Genomic DNA, 17971 nt, shown 5'->3' with positions numbered 1-17971 from the left:
GTTTGTGAACGTAACCGACTACGGGTTTGGCCACCTCGCCGGACCAAGGGGAAAAGGGGACCGGGCGATGTTGTCATTTGAATGAGTTCGATTAGACGGGAACCGGTCATACCGGTGAAGTCAGTACTCGTTAGCGGTTCCAACGAACCGGATCGTTTTGTGGCGCGTTCGTCTCGACGCACTGTTTACAACCGTTCGCGTTGGCCGTGTGTAGTGCCACCCACACGACTCGACTAGCTGGTGGTGGTGTATGTGTGTGTGTGTGTGCGATCGTAGTTTGTTTTGCTTGCGATTGAGACACACAGTGCGTTGAAGTGGTGTAAGCTGATGCAATGACCGCTGCACTGATGGAACCGACGCCCTCGACATCATCAGCTGCCGTTATCATAAACGATGATAAACGACGAACCAGTGGTAAGGCGAGCAATAACTGATAAATGTGCATTCTTTCGCAGTGGGAATGTAGATTCTTCTTCTTCTTCTTTTGGCTCAACAACCGTTGCCGGTCAAGGCCTGCCTGTACCACACTACTTGTGGGTTTGGCTTTCATTGACTTATTGATCCCCCCATAGCAGGATAGTCAGTCCTACGTATGGCGGCACGGTCCATTTGGGGCTTGAACCCATGACGGGCATGTTGTTAAGTCGTACGAGTTGACGACTGTACTACGAGACCGGCTAGGGGGGGGAATGTAGATTAGAATGACAAAATATCGATTGGACATGTATTTTAGATAAGAAAGGTTTTCGTGTCGATTGCTTCACAAATTAACACCAAAAACAGATAGCAAACGACACGGAGCAAAAGGCTTGTTATCTGTTACCACAACCGCTGCTGCATATTGTGCAATGTAAACCTCAAGCACCAAAAGCCTGACGTTATTACTTCAGCAGAAGGGCATTTGCGCCAAGTGTTTACATTAAAACATAAACCATCCTAATAGTTGCACCAGCAATCAAACTAGTTTCCGCTGCCTGGTTGATAGGCCATCAAAATATAATTACTCCATTGAAGCCATCCGTCATCGAAATACTGTTTACTATTCAGCACGCTGTGTAAGGGCATTGCAATCGAAACAGAGAGCGAGAGAGAGAGAGGGACGAAATTGAAATCATTCCCCAGTGTACCAACCCTTTTGGCCGGCTGCAGTTTGGCTGGAAGATTAAATAAACTATTCACACTGGCAAACCCTTCGCAAAACCACAGGCACGCAGTGTATAAGCAAATGGAAGAAAACATTTCCCATCCGACATTAAATATTATTCCATTTCCTGTCGGTTTGATCGGTTCGGCAGTATGATGGATTGATGTTAAAAAGCCATTGCAATTGTGTTTTCGAGATAGAGATTTTAGGAGTGTGTTGCATTACTTAAGCAAGCAATTACGATTTACGAAGTTTAGGAATATTTCAAAGTATCTTCCATTCATCCTTGACCATTAAGATTTGAAAATGACAGTGAGGAAATGGGCACCTCCAAAATGATTGTTTTTTGTATTTTTTTTTTTTGAGTATCTTAGCTTAAGTTGTGACGTTGTGCTTGAAGTTGTGCTTAAGTAGGGTGACCTAATTATAAGGGTAAAAACATTGGAGATAGATCAAGTGCGATCTAATAGTCGTCCATATTTGAAGCTTTCATTGCTCTTCTACATGCAGAACTATGCATTGGCATTCTACACGGGACCACATATTGGCAGGGGTCGAATATGATCACGGAGTCGTATCGGGTACTCTACCCGTTTTAAACAGATGAGCATGGTGCATCTAGCATAGTCCTTCTTAAGGAGTTTCATAAATAGTTAACAAACAAAAACATTAAAAAGGTTGCAGACTAAAAGATGAGAATAGTGCAACAACTTGAGTGCAAAGATTTCACAACAAAAATACTGAAACTTCCAAGAAATTGACCTCATCACATGATGGATGTTTATTCAAAAACTTTGATAATCTAACACAAACGCTGAGCGCATGATCTGGTGGGCGAGTGTCACAACGCGTGTTGTAGCACCATTTATCATAATTAATGAGACTTAACACTTCTTATACTTTGAGTACGCATTTATTGAAGGTTTATTTTAATAACATTTCAACAATAACAGTCTTTTGTTTTACATGTTTACATTCATTGCAGTACGCGGTACTAGGCGTCCCCATATGTGATATTTTTTTTGTAGCATTTTTAGCCTTTCCTGCCAAAAAACGCATCTTTAACAACAGCAGCTTAAAATTATCTAAAAAAAATACATGCTCACATTTATTTTATTTTTTGTATTTATCACAAATTATTTTATTTTGTAAAGAGAGAGTGAGAGAAATTTTCATCATCACTTTTATGATCTTTGATTACTCTGGTGAGATACCATTTTCCCGAGATTTATAAACCTGGCTATACAATCTGTGGTGATTGCTGAGTATATGAAGTGGTGTGTATACCTTCGCTGACTATTTTTATATTTTTGTTTTACCTTTAAGATGGTATTTATGAGCTATAGTTATGTACAAAATTAATAAGGTACATTTTCGTTAAATTCAAGCTACCGCCAGATTGTGCTGTACGTAAACTTGATGCACAAATATAAATATGGTCTACTATAAAAATTATTATAATATTAAATGGGAACAAGTTATTTTTCAACAAATTATTTACTAGAATGGCAGTAATAATCGAGCCGATACTGACAAAATTGCAAATTTCCACAAATCACGTGTTGGAAAATTCCAAAAATGCGTATTGCAATCTGTTGATCAAAATACACAATGCAATTCACCTTTTGAAAAAGAGATTCCACCAATGATTGTTGCTATTGTTTAATTTTGTGACATAAAATATCATCTACGTGTTATTCATTAACATGTTCGTCATTCATTGTTTACTGCACGCTCTGCAAAATAACTCACCGATGAATCATCGGCACCAGCAACGCATGATGCTTGACAGTGCAATGATGTGTGTATTGGTGTGGTCCAGTTCGTTTGTGGCCATTCGCTGTACACATCGGTGATGAAGCAAAATTGTTTATTCTGACAAGATGATACAGATTCATACACACATTGCTCACATCAACCCATTACGGCGTACGGCTCGTTTGCTATGAAATGTTTCCACGAAATCTTCGCCTAAGTAGTAGCAGCGAGTTTACGTGTGGCGTACTTTACCAAACCAGCCCAGCTAAGGGACAAGTGCCTTACGTAATGGCAATAAATGTGTAAGACGACTAGAGTCTCGTCATCTTTTTATGATTCCGCGCGTGTGTGGTGCATCATGTGCGCGTTTGGGCCGCCCGCGAATTTCAGCCCATTGCTCAGCGGCCCAAATGGTACAAATCTATCCCATGCTGAACCATCCAACCACGGTCAAACTGAAGCCAAAAGGGCATTAATCATCGGCTTTAGGCAAGGCGGGTGGAGTCCATTTGCATATTTCCGCCATTCGATGATTACACTCATTCGTGCATGTGTGTGTGCGTGTGTGTAAAAACGACGCACGTTTCAGACGCTCGTTGAAACGTCACAGTACAGCAATGCAAGCCATCAATGGGTGAACTTAGCAAAGAAAATAGTACAAGCTTTTCCCCGAAAAAAGGGAAAAAGTAATCCCTCTACCATGTAGAAAGCCCCATTTAGGAAGAGGAATGACAGGAGCTCGCTCGCTCATCCGTGCAATCCACACCGTCAGTTCCTAACGACGGAACGGCGGAACGGAAGCGATTCCGAGTCGAGCATCTGTTACCCTTACGCCCGCCGCGAGCGAACGTTAGCTCTGATGGCGGGGAGGGCGAAATGGGCAATTTATTTTCCGCACTCGGACAAAATCTCAACAAATCTGGCGCCCCGTTCCGTTACTTCCCATACGCGCGCAGTCACATTCCATTACGTGAAATCGCGCCACTCATCCACTGATGGGTGTATGTGTGTGTGTTGTCCAGCATCAACGAAGCTCAGCTCAAATAAAAAAGGATTCCCAAGATATGTGCTGTATCATTTCGGCCGTGCCCCGGATTGAAACAATATTCCAAACGACGCACCACACGCACTGTCCCACCGGCCGCTCTCGAAGGAAGCATTCACCAGCACGGCCGCCGAGGCTAATGGGCTTTGCTCGAAACTAATTTGGAAAATGTGCTGCGTGTGGGATACGATCATAAAGAGGATGAAAGGGAGTGGAAAAGGGGTGGTGGTGGAAGAAAACCCCTTTCACTCACTTCCATTTTGCTGTCGTTGTTTTTCTTTCGACTTTCTTCACATCACTTACTGTATCGAGATGGGATTTATTTTATTTCCAAAATGATACCGCAACGATACCGAGGCCACACTCGCCGGAAGGTCATTAGGGCCCCCTCCCCCCACGAAGCATCTTCGTCGGAGTGCACAACCTCTTTCTCTTTGCCTGCTGGTTAACCCTTTACGGTGACTAATGGTACCTTAATAAATCTTTATTCAAATAGCCTTTCCAGTCGACCGAAGTATGTATTGAATACGGAGATAGAAAACACAATTCCCCCCCCCTCCTCTCCCCCTGGGCAACACTTAAATGAATGAGAAACTTGGGCCGAATACAAACAAACCAAACGTAATAAGCGGAAAGCGCGCTTTCCCACGCGAAGAAGTTATTAGCAGGGTGCCGGTGACAAATCGGCCCGGAAGAATGAATTTTCAGTTCATATTTTTTAACCCCACTGCTCGTTCATCATCATATGGGTGTGTGTGTGTGTGTGTGTGTGTGTGTGAGTGTGTGTCGCCCCATAACGGCACAAAGGCGCCCGATACAAACTCCAATGCCACCACTTCCACCAAATCGCCTGCAACGACCCACTCGTTCTGCTCGGTGTGCTCATTTATCATCTTCGCTTAATGACCCACTGTCGTGGCGCTTGTGTGGGGATGGGTGCGTCGAGCCGCGTACCACCACTTGTTGAGCACGATCGGCCAAACGGCATGTCAAAGGCGGGACATGGCCCTCCGACTATACGCAACCGTTCGCGCAACCATTTGCGAACAAAGTTTTCACCGCATAACCGACCGACCATGCGGGCAAAGGAAAACGATCGAAGTGAGCTGTGAAAATGGTGTGCTCCACGCCGAAACGCCGATTGGAGGCAAGCAACATTGCTTCAAAGTAAAAAGCGACCGGTGCAAGACAAAACGTTGCCGACGCCACCTGATTGGGAACGCCGTTTGGGGTGAAATGAAGGGATCATTCGTCGCAAGCCGGTCCAGTTTGAAACGAAAAAAAAAGCAACAACCTCACACATTGCCTTTTCCAATCACTTGCAAACGTGTCAAACGTGAGGGATCGTGGCACAAACTGGCCAGGCACGCACACACCGTTCGACGATGATGTACATCTGTCCCACCGGGGTCCGCCCCGGGAATGATGCTGTGCCGCTACGTGTGTTTCGTCTTTCGTAAATGGCGATTTGATGGTCGAGCAGATTTGAACCGTCCCACGCCCGGCCGTCCGCTGACACGATCGCCGTTCATTCGACAGTTTATGCTTCGGGTCACGTTCCGTTAATCCCGGTTTGAAAATTCTTTCTGTAGTTCTGCGAGAGAACGGTGGGGAGGGGTTCGTTTTAAAACGCCGTAAGCGCTTCGCAAAAGGAATAAGAAATTAGCACGCATCAGTTTCGCCCGCTAGCAACAGGGTAGCGATTATCTTATTCATGGGAAGGGGAGCATTTTTTTTGTATGCTTTGCAACCACTATCGAGAATGGAGAATGCATTGTTTATCGATTTTCGATTCGATTCGTTGTTTATTGTTGCTTTCTCAATTTTCTTTGCCGCCAAGTCCCAAAAACCCTCTCCCGAGCCTAAATCTAAACAAACCGCGTAGGTGGCGCGTCGTTTGATTGATAGTAAATTATTTATTGTCTTACTAAAATCGAACGCACCGTGAAGGTCGAAACCCTATAGGTGTTTGATGGATTGTTTATGCAATTAGGCGAAACTTTTTAGGCGAAAGTGTGGCTGTATGGAATTTGTTTGTGGCTTTGAAATGGGTTTTAAAGTAAACAATGTTTGTGTGCACCATGTGCCGTGGAAGGTGAGGCATAGAAATGCTCGGCTAATGGGGTTGAAGGGCGGAGTGTCCCACTGACTGGTCCAAATAACTTCATTGTATTAATAAAGTAAGCTCCCATGCGTGTGTTGCGAACTGATCCCGCTTAATCTCACCCAATCTCGAGCTCGCTCTTCATGACACACATCTTCGGCTCAAGACAGGGATTAGCTTGGTTCCGATTACATTCCTCACTGCTTCGCCGAAGCCACTTCCCCGTCATTTGTATCGGGCAGTCGAGATCAATGTAATAAACCCCACGCCAGCCAGGCTAACTAATCTGGGAAAGATCAAACCACCCCAACAGTGACGTGGTGGGGCTGATGGTGCACCTTTAACGCACGTCGCGTCAATATTTGGACAACGTGTTGGAACGGGTCGGAATGCACACATGCCACCGCCCGGTGCGATGCTTCACGCTCCCGTACGCCCACCCTACCAACTTACAGTGGCTCATTTAGTCCACGATTTATAAATATAATTAACACCCTTTCACCGGAGGACACCGTCCCTTCCTGTCCGATCGTGATCCGAAACAGTCGTCGGCCGATGATCATGTTGTTGCATTTTGCACGCAGCGCAGCGAATTGACTTTTTGACATTTCCACAAACCAACCAGAACGGTTTCTTACTCTCTTACGCTTTGGTTTGGTCCACTTTTGCACGGTCGGTGAAAGGAAAAGAGTGGCAGAATACACACCACACCAGACGACGACGACGACGACGGGTTTGGTCGCCAGGCTGTCATCAAAGCGCAATCTTCCGGGGTAGCATCTTGGCTAAACTCACTCCTCGGCAAAACCAACAATCCAAAAAAAAGAAACCTCCGCCCGTGCTGAAGCTCATCAGACTGTGGAAAGACTATCGTCGTCGTCGTCGTCGCCGGGTTTTTATCACGATCGTGGGTTTTTCGCATGCTTACCCACTGGTGGCCCAAGACCTGTCTGGTCGGCACACAAAGCACCAAAAATGGACACCCGGAAACAAGCCAAACCAAGCCGAACGACTGGCTCGAACTTAATTCGCCAAATAAACTGTGCTTATCAGCCAGAGAATGGAAGCGAAATAGAGCGATAGATCGTAGTTTTTTTCTTCTGTATTTGTGTTCCTGTGTTGTCGTGGGCTTGGTTTAAGAATGTCACATCAGCAGAGATTAAGACGTGACATGAGCGTGTGTAGGACGCTGCATTTATGTTCCTGTTTGTTTTCGGGGCGGCATTCCCTTGCTCGCTCGCTGATGAGATGTAAAGTTCTTTATCAATAAACAACTTCCGAAATGGCCCCTTAAGTTTGTAACACAAAATCCAATTTCAAGCATGGGGAAGGTTTTTCAATCAAACCCTTGGTCGCTTGAATGTGTTTACAATCAATTAAGGGACGGCGCTACCCGAACGGAGACTGTAAATTAGGCATACCGAGACAGATCACACTGCATCGCGATGGATTTATTCCCCTGTCCAAATTAAAGCCACCTTACTAAACCGAACGAGTCATCAAATTTAAAGGGGAAAATTCATCCGTTTAGTGTTCTTCTAGTCCGCTCTTTAATGTGCTGCTAGCATTACCAATTGTTAAGATCCGATTTGCTAGCTTCATCGTCTTATGCACACGGAACAGGATGATCGTTTAGTTTTATTACCATTAATCGCCGCCCCTCGACGCAGCATTTTTGTCACAGTTTGTTTTTTTCTTGCTACTCTACTTCTATTCATCAGTAATAGTGCTGTGGAAATTGGATACGACATCACAGAGTGTCTCCGGCGCGCTACACGTTGTTGCGGTCTCATTGTGAGGTTTTTTATTGTGCACGGTTTTCCCTCCCTCGCACACACACACACAGCAAGGGACATCATTAATGCTTTTGGACGGAATGTGAAATCAAAAGAACACACAGACTAAACGTGGGCTGCGGAAGAAGGGATGATGTCGTTTGCAAACCCCACGCCACGGTAGTGCCCAAGTACATGGCTCAAGAATGTTGCTCGTTCTGTGCGGCTCAAGATGGATTGCTTTCAATAGACGGCATGCATGCGGCGGCCGCCTGGGCAGAGATTTAGATCCCGTGCCGTCAAGCTAGCCAGATAGATAAGGGAAATGAGTTTTAACTGATTCATTTTTACTGCCTAGACCAGTTTGTTTATGTACCGAGTTTGTACGATAACGATGCGTTTGTTCGCTCTTAAACACTCCTTTATATTCGGCTTTGGTTTGACAAATAGATGGACTGTTTGGGTGGATTAGCGCCTTCAAGGCGCCCTAATTTTACGGCGTTATTCGCTTAAATATTGTTGCTCCACATCGCACAAATTGGGCGGGTTTACACATACATAACCCCGTCAAATTTAATGCTTAATAGGGGGTGGGGGGGGGTTCAGGTTCAAGATAAGATAAATTAGAGAGTGGAGAGGGTTAAAGCGTTGGTCAGCAAAGACAATGGGATACAGATACAGATTTGAGAGCTGTGTTTATCAATCAGCGCCTATTTTATTTTGCTATCATCACAGATTACAGCTGCTATTACGGTAAAGTAACAACGAGAGCTTAAAAAACATCTCGAACTGTTTTTTTTTTTTAGGAATTTAAGCATATTGATATTTTGTCATAGGTTTCACCTCGTGACCGAATCGAATTCTTACGCAAAGATTCCGTGAAATTTAAACGCAATTTCTTCTTCTGAATTTATTTAATATAAAACTGCTTTTACAAAGTTTCACACGGATTTGTGGTTCCATAATCGAATGGTGGAATGAATGTAAAAAAGGAAGTTATCAAAAAACTCTCTGGGAAACAGCCAAAAAATCACGTTTAACCCGACAATAACGACAATCAATAGGAACCACTTATATTTTCCTAATTGTTACATCATAAACTGGACTTTTAATTCCCTTTTTCAAAACTAAAGTGCTGCATAAATTTTTGTTTCCAATTTATCTTCAACAACTTTAATAACATTATATGTAAGTTTAAACGTGATAGTTTTAGTGGTAGTTTAGAAGCAATCGGGATGTTTTAGAATTAATAGGAAAAATTACAAGAAATGTCGCAAAAGTCGTGTTCTTTTCACTGCCATTCGTCCGCGTCACTCGTCCACTCGATATTTAGCCCTGTAAAACAATGAGTTTAAAATTCGTCAAAATAACATAAAAACACACATGTGATCAATTATCACTAAAGTGCTGGTTGTGATATACGAATTGCCGAAAAGCGAAGAGTGTTGAGAAAAGCCGTTGTATCCTTTGCGCCAATCAATTTTCTACTGTTGATTTACTTGTCATTTCATTACAGATAGTTCATTTGTTTCTTCATTTCTTTTAAATTCATTCCCAATCCTAAGAGTTCATTCTCCAGTTCTAATCGGTAATTGATCTTGTTAAGTTGAAATAATTCACCATTTGAAATAATTCTCGAAAGGCATGCAATTTAAATAAATGTATGAAATAATTCTAAACTAAACTAACTACAGCTCATTAAATTCAATTTCCAACAACATATTTAAAATATTCTCCATATCCCGGCATTTTGGTTGTGCATTTTTTTGTTTTGTTTTATATCTTTCTCACAGTATTGAAAGACGTAAATAACATTTCAAAAAATAAAACTGTCCCCGACGCCTTATACAAGATTAAATTCACACAAAATCTTATTGTTTACCCTTATTTTTCTTTAAACAAATACTAAATAAAATTGCATTTAACAACCCGCGGCTTAGCCGTTAAATACAACGCACCCATAAATTCATTTACTTATATTTATTTTTTTATTAAACTTGTATCAATTATATTTTATTGTATATTTTCCATACCACATTGATGAATTGAATTATGATAAAAAATATAAATATTAACACAATCATAATTCGAGCATAAAAAAAACGCTTAAAGATACTGTGCAATGTTTTCTGAACGTTTGCTAAACAATCTACCACCCCAAAGAAAAGCAACGTCCTTCAATGCCCTGCACTGACAACGATAGATTGCAATGTCACTTTGTGGAAGCATACGACCGAAATTCCGTGCCAAATGATACCACCCCACAAACACAGGGGTCAAACAACCCAAACCGAACATTTGCTGTACGTTTGCATCGTTTTGGTTGTAAATGTAAAATGCTACTAGAAAAAAAGAGGGCACAGACAGGGAATCTATGTACGATTCGATTCGAGCAAAATCTAAATACCGAGAAGAGGGGAAAGATCGGTCAGGATTTACCGAGCGAGCAACGTTCGAACTCGATTTACACTCATGGTCACTCGCGTAACGAATTTGATGTCGTTCCGATCCTCCCGTTTCCCATCCAATTCCCTCTCTCGCTCCGTACAACATGGAGCGATTTCGTGTGAGCAGCTTTTCCGTGTTTTTTTATCGGTCGAAGATCATTACTTGCTCCCTTCGCACCTTTCCTTTCCATCTTGCAGTTTGAAAAAAAAAGTTCGTAGTGGTAGTGGTGTGTTTTTTTTGCTCCTTTACACATCTAAACTCATTCCCAGGAAAGAGCACTCATCCATTGCCCTTCCTTTGCCGCGCGAAGATGGAGAATCTCTGGCTGCCGCTGGTTTGCGGTGCGGTTTTGCAGCAGTTCGATCCGAATTACTACACCGGGTGGTGCCCATCGTGGGTGTGTACGCGGTACGCGTGCTACGCTACGGCTAGAGCTGCTACTACATTGTGCCCGGTCGCACGCTTGCCAGCGAGAGGGGTGGCCCACCGTTTTCTGGCCTGTCTCGGGACCGTGTGAAAAGTGTCACTTTTGTATAACACGCGACCAAACATCGATCACCACCCATCCTTGTGCTTAGTGTGTGTGTGCGTGCTTTTCTTCTTCGCCCTTACCTCCCTCGAGTGCCATTTACGCGCGTGTTTGATGGAGGAAGACATTGTCGGGAAATAAATTATGCTCGCCGACCCTTTGCGCGCACCATGGAACGAGGACACCATCGTGACAGCCGACCGACCGTAGCGGGAGCGGCGTGAAAATCGTGACCCTCTTGCTTCGCCGTTCAATTCGCTATGGACACCGACTGTCTCAGTACCGAGTCCGGTGGCTGCGAGTGCTACGTTGACGTTCGTACGTATCGTTGGGTAGGCTTTTTTGCTGTTGTTATTGAGGTATAATGGGTGTGTTGGGCAGAGAAAAAAAAAACGTACACACTGTCGCATCAGTTTGCTGAAACTAGATGGAGACGCCTGGTGCGGCACGATCAAGCAGGCGTGCGCCGGCCGTTTTCTCGGCTTTCGGTGCCCGTTCGTGCGCCCTTGCCAACAGACGTGGTCGTCTAGTGTGATGATCTTCTCGCGAAAGGTGGAGAGCGTTGTTAGTCTGCTGCTGGTCGTCGTAAGTGTCAGTGCTGTCCGAGTGCTGCCGGGGCCTTAACGTTTTGCCTTTGATTTTCCTCGTAAAAACTCGTGATTAGAACGTGAACCGCAAGCTTAAGTGATTTAAAAAAAACACGGAGTAACTCGTTGTGTTCCGCAATTTTGGGCACGGAAAAGGTCGAAGCAGCGAAAAGTTCGAATGAAAACGCGTTGCAAAATAAGCAAGTAATCACACGGTTTGATGCTCCGGGTTTTATGTGTGTGTGTTTGTGTCTGGTTTGTGTTCCGGTGTGCGATTAATTAATATCCAATTACGGTTCTCACACGTCGGTGCTCCAATACTGATGGTTCACCAATTAATTATGGTGCTGCGTAATCGGGCGCAAAAGGCGGCCAAGCTTACTTCCTCTCGAGATGTACTCGAGATTGAACAGAGCGGCGCGTGAAGCGCATCAACCACTTGGGAAAGATTGGGCGCACCATAAACAAGATAATTTATAACGATCGATTGAAGATAAATGTGCTCAAAAAAAAAACAGAGCTGTGGGAGAGTTAGTGGTGGAATAGCCAAAAGCAGATAGGCCGCATGTGCTCCACGCTTGCGTGTAAAACCACCGTGTCCGTAGGATAAAGATATAGTTCGCTTAACCCGTTGTCTTAAATCCAAACTCTCGACTACAGCCGTTCGTGTACGCGCAAGACACGAGAACTACACGCAACGGCCAATTAGTCAGTGTTGTACATCGTGTAAAGCATTAGGCCCCCTCAAAAAAAAATACCTTCCTTCTCGCGCACACGATCGCTGGAGCGAAGAGGAAGCCAAACTCGACGGCCAACCGTCCACCAAAAACCAACCGTCCACCAAAAACTCCCCCGAAACACCGAACACCGAACCCCCCCCCCCCCCCCCCCCCCCCCCCCCCGGGACGCATTAGTCGGCGAAAACCATAAACAAACCATTCCCAAACGTACAACCAAGGGAAAGTAGCTCTCCAGACCCCACTCTCGGCCTTTTGCACTTTTTCGAAACGATTCGTGCTAATTGGCCTATCCACTAACCACCCACACTGGAGCCGGGCGTCTGCTTGGTAGGAGTGTTTCGTGTTGCGCTGTGCGTCGAGCAGTCGCGGCAGTGCACAATGGGCATTTGCCGGGATGAAATTCAAAAAATCAACTTTGTAATAGCGCAATTCCAAATAATAGGTTTTAATACTAAGGGTTAAACTAAGAAAAATACCAAATATGAGCTCTTTATCTTTTCTGGTTCTCTAGAAAGACCTTTCAAAGTCGAGATTTGTTAAAAAAACGCAGAAAATTTTTCACTTTTATTGGAAAATTTTGAACCTTTGTAAATTTTTCAAATATAAACTGATTTTGATAAGTTTAGATATTTTAAAAAGGATATTTAGTCAGCTTTAAAAATACATTAAAGATTTTGAGTTAGGTTAATTTTATGCAAAAATAAACGATAATAACTGAAGAAACTTCCTAAAAAATTTCATCATTTTTATTTTTGACATGATGCCATTATTGAAGTGGCGTAGAGTGGCGTTGTCTCATATATGTCACATAATAGTGTAATATATATACTATCAATCTGTGAAGAAATATTCTGCGAAAGTCTGCGAACGCGAATTTTATTGAAGTTTTATCACATCAACTTTTTCTAAAAACAGACACATGCGCAACTAGGCGGCTCCATAGGAGCCTAGTGTAGCGTATTTAGTGTATTCTACAAAACTATATTCTACGTGATTTTAATTTCCATTACGAAGCTGTGTATCTTAGTTTCAGCTCATGTACTTATCTAATATGTAAATTTCTATTCTAACCTAACTTTATTATTAAATATAATGAAGCAAATTAGAATCAAATAACTTTTGGTCCTACTCCAGATTATAAACGGATGTAAGGAAAATAATTCTGAAATTATACGAATAACAGGAAAACGTTATGAATGCACCAGCATCTATTGGCGCTTTGGGAGAAGAAACTCCCAAAAGTCATGACAAACTAAATATAAGGATATAGGGGAGTATGCTACAAAGAATATTTTGCAAGAAAGAAAATGCATCCAGAAGGACATTTTGTATAATGAGCTGTATTCCTCTGATTCGTTAACCAATTCAATATCAGTAGCTACACGCACTAAAACAAAGACAGAGTTTAACTTTACTAATGAAGTAAATACTTTGTTTGTAGCTATCGTTGAACTCTGATTTTTTCGGATAGTTGTAAAACCAAGAACATACAATGTTTAGTTTTATTACCCCTTCTGAAGGCAGTACAGGACTTGGAAAAGTATAGGATGAATATTCAAAGACTAACAATATGAGCTGCTTTTCATGACGAATTTGGGAACTACTTTATTTCAATGTACCTGCTCTACCGAATTATTTAAATGCCTTTATTCATGTCTCTAGAAATGTGAACAAGACGTCAGAAGCTTGTAATAGCATCCACCTAAGTTGTGTATGTAAAATTTTAATATTTGTACTACCTGTGAGTAAAAGTGATGAAAATTAGCTACAATTGTTCTATACAAAACAGAAAATATTATCTTATTCAAAATTATTATGTTTTGCTCATTTATTATAAAACATTACAGTTTATTTTAATATGGTTTATACTATTAGAAACAACAAATACAAGAAAAAAAACACACAAAATTAATAAAATTAAGCAAAGGTCCCTTAAAACACTATTTTATGTAGCGCCACCTGGTGGTATGGATGCGAACTACATATAAATGTTATTTACTATCATAACTCTTTACTACAAACGATAAAAACAAACAATTTCTGCAAAAATAATTTTATCCCGAAATTTGTTCTAAACTGCCCATTGTGCAGTGCTCAACGACGTTGCTGGCGCTCATGCACAAACCAAGCGCGCCATCGATCAAAACATACGCACACACGATCGACACGGGCTGTGAAGAGAGCATCATCATCATCATCATAACGCAAACACCAGCGCAAACGCAGCTCACTTTATTATTCAATCACCGGCAGCCTCCCGCGGTCCCGAATGCGATCGAATGAGCGTGAATGAAGGTGGTTTGGAAAACGTCCGGCGGTAATATACTGCAAGTTAAGTTGCGTTTCTTCACTCCTGTGTGTTTTAGGTTCGGTTGATGAAGTTGCTGTGGATGGGGTTTGTGTGCCTGTTTGTGTGTGCGTCAGTTTAAGTTTAAGCTGGGGAGATAGATAAGAGTCATCATTGAGAGTGTTGTGCGGAAGAATGGTACACACAGGTGGAGATAGTTTTGATTTGCAAAGTTTCCAATGAAGTGTTTGGTGCAAAGGCAAAGTGTTTCCACTTGAACAAAAGAAGTTACTCAACACTTCAGCATTTCACTGAAGAAACCCGTCCCCATTAGGAAACGGCGTACACTTACACACGGTTCTACTGCAAATGTACATATCCTTCGTATACACTGGCAGCAGTTCTTTCGATTTGAATTTTCCCTTTTGGCCGCTCGCAATCCCATCACAAACGGCAAACGGCACAAACAAAGACGATGCATACAGCTTTCGTGCATCCCAAGACGACGCCCTTGACGGTGGCAGTAGGCTGTGTGCCATTCATTCACAATTCACAAAGAGCCGCGTCGTGCAGACAAACAACACCTGATGCAACACTCGCAAACCACAGCAGGCGGGCTCTGTTCCCCTTGACAATTAGTCTCACTCGGTGGGGGAAAGCGTGGCTTTTTGATTAATTTTCCCGTTCAGCTGGTGCGCTTGACGATGTGGTGTACCCCTGGTGTAGATGGGAAATGATGGAGTTTGGAATTGTTTTCCAACACCCACGATGAAAGGCGTTCTTGAAGCGAGTGCATTCTGTTGGTGTTGGTGCACATGGTTTAATTATCCGTTATTATTTGCTTGAAAGTTTGAGTTTAAATAACGTTTAGTAAAGAATTTCCAAAAAAAAATATACTAATTTTGAACTCCCCCCTCCCTTTTTCACCCGCCTTTTTGCACCCCCTCAAAACAGCCGAAGCCGATTCGATAGGATGCGTGGAGGTGCTGGCGACCGTGTGCTCGATCGTGCTGATGGTGCTGACCCTCCCGATCTCGCTGTTCCTCTGCTTCAAGGTGGTGCAGGAGTACGAGCGGGCGGTCATCTTTCGGCTCGGCCGATTGCGGTCCGGTGGGGCCCGCGGGCCCGGCGTGTTCTTCGTGCTGCCCTGCATTGACAACTACTGCAAGGTCGACCTGCGTACCGTGTCATTCGATGTGCCGCCGCAGGAGGTGCTGACGCGCGATTCCGTCACCGTGTCGGTCGATGCCGTCGTGTACTATCGCATCCGCGACCCGCTCAACGCGGTGGTGCAGGTCGCGAACTACAGCCACTCGACGCGCCTGCTGGCGGCCACCACGCTGCGCAACGTGCTCGGTACGCGCAACCTGTCCGAGCTGCTGACGGAGCGGGAAGCGATCTCGCACTCGATGCAGGTGACGCTGGACGAGGCCACCGATCCGTGGGGCGTACAGGTGGAGCGTGTTGAGATGTAAGTGAGGATGTGGGCTAAATTGAACGACAAAAAATTGATCCCAATGCGTACGATATCTCTCTGTCTTTCTCCCTCTCTCTGTTCTTCACTCACAGTAAGGACGTTTCCCTGCCCGACTCACTGCAGCGCTCGATGGCAGCCGAGGCGGAGGCGGCCCGGGAAGCCCGTGCCAAGGTGATCGCGGCCGAGGGTGAGATGAAATCGTCCCGCGCCCTCAAGGAAGCGTCCGACATTATGTGCGAAAGCCCGGCCGCGCTGCAGCTGCGCTACCTGCAGACGCTGAGCAGCATTGCGGGCGAGAAAAACTCCACGATCGTGTTTCCGCTGCCGATCGAACTGATCGGACCGCTGATGAACTTTACCTCCTCGCTGGGCGTGCAGCGCACCACTGCCCCAGTGCGACCGATGGCTCCGCCGGCCGCACCACCGTCCACAACGACCAGCACCTCGTCACCGCTCGGCGATCCGAGCCAGCAGCAGTCGTTTGAGTAGCAACAGCCGCAACAGCAGCAGCAGCAGCTACCGAGGGTACACTTGCAGCGGCGTCACCATCATCAGCACCGACGACATCAGCAGCGGCTTCCGCACCACCACCGGGCCCGGGAAGCTTCCGGGTCGGCCGGCGGAGACCGTAAGATCGGACCCGGCGCGATCGTCGGGTCGGCATCGTCTTACTCCATCTCCTCGGCGGAGGACTCTGCCCTCTGCTCTCCCACCAACCGTTTGGCACGATTCATTCTAGACCTGTAAGGTCCAGCGCCAGGAGGAAGAGAAGGAAGAAATGCTCGAACTCACAGTCACACACACACTCACACGCATACAGATACAAGCAAACGACGGTCTACTGGTTGGCAGGATGCTAATACTTTTCCATCCGCGTCGAACGAGCCACAATCAAACGAATTACCTAGTTGTTGATGTTTTAACAGTGTTATCATTTTTGTCATTCTATTATCTTTTGAATGTGTTTTAACGTACTCCGAACATGATTGTAAATAAAAAAAAATAAAAGCCGTATTCGTACTACAACTAACCGTGTGCGGTCGGTACATACATACACTCTACGGTTCAAGGATACTGGGAAAGGCCAAACGTACAGTAAGTGCTCCAAAGTTTCGTTTACAATTTGAAAACATTTTCACACGACGAAGTAAAGTACTTTGTTTTCTTTCTCTTGACCTAACGTGCTTTGTGTGCTAAGAGTAACCATCTTCGCCTGCTTTTGCAGCTTCACGGGCTTGGCGGGATATCAGTGGATTTAATAAATTTACCCATAAACCATATGGTTAACAGCTATGCATTTCATAGCGTCGATCTAGACGGTACTTGAACTCATGACGGGCTTTCTGTTGAGTCGTTCGGGCACGACTCAACAATCGGACAGATCCAACGGCTACATGGATCGAAATCGAATCGTTATGGTCTGGTCTTAACAGCAGCCTGTGCGTCTACAGCTGGACTACTTGTATGACCATCACTATGCAAATTCTACTAAATTTCCTACACTATTCCTACGCTGCTCATTTATTACCGGATATGTTTGTAGACTGGAACTGGAATTGTATCGGTGCCAGGTCCTGAGCAGGGTCAACTATCATTCCTAATCCAAATCTGGAACAGTTACAGGTACTGGAAAATCGAGGAAATAAATATAACCGAGAGCTGTTTCTAGATCTCTAAGGGTTCAGTACCAGTTCCAGGTCCGGTATGGATTTACTATCAGTTTCAGGACCGTTATGGATTAATGATTGGTTCCAGGCCCGGTATGGGTCCATGATCGGTACCGGTTCATAGTAGGTTCCAGGAAAGGTATGGGTTTTTGATAGGCTCTAGTACAGGTAAGGATTCATGATATGTTCCAGGACAGGTTAGGGTTCATGACAGCTCTCAGGACCGATATGGGTTCATGATCGGTTCCAGGAGCGGCATTGGTTCATGATATGTTCCAGGACTAGTATGGGTTCATGATAGGTTCCAGGAAAGGTATGGGTTCATAATTGGTTCCAGGACCGGTATGGGTTCATAATTGGTTCCAAGACCAGGATGAGTTCATGATCTGTTCCAAGACCGATATGGCCTC

At 44.3% G+C, this 17971-nt stretch overlaps 1 protein-coding gene across 8 annotated transcripts in view; it reads left to right on the top strand.

The window, feature by feature from the left end:
* The window catches only part of LOC121588012 (band 7 protein AGAP004871-like), a 32150-nt gene extending 15243 nt beyond the window's left edge, over window positions 1-16907 (top strand). For 4 of the 8 annotated variants that reach the window (XM_041905476.1, XM_041905478.1, XM_041905477.1 and 1 more), the window contains 2 exons: window positions 15372-15888; window positions 15987-16907. In XM_041905476.1, coding sequence (XP_041761410.1) covers window positions 15372-15888; window positions 15987-16383 — 914 coding nt within the window. In that variant the 3' untranslated portion in view covers window positions 16384-16907. Of the gene's footprint in view, window positions 1-100; window positions 415-10688; window positions 11122-11381; window positions 11591-14380; window positions 14463-15371; window positions 15889-15986 lie in introns of those variants that run through there. The other 4 variants (XM_041905480.1, XM_041905481.1, XM_041905483.1 and 1 more) reach the window with 4 other exon arrangements.
* The last annotated feature ends 1064 nt before the right edge of the window (window positions 16908-17971 follow it).

The sequence above is a fragment of the Anopheles merus genome, chromosome 2R, assembly GCF_017562075.2.
Source record: "Anopheles merus strain MAF chromosome 2R, AmerM5.1, whole genome shotgun sequence".
Lineage (NCBI taxonomy): Eukaryota > Metazoa > Arthropoda > Insecta > Diptera > Culicidae > Anopheles > Anopheles merus.
This window is presented reverse-complemented; position numbering and strand designations above follow the sequence as displayed.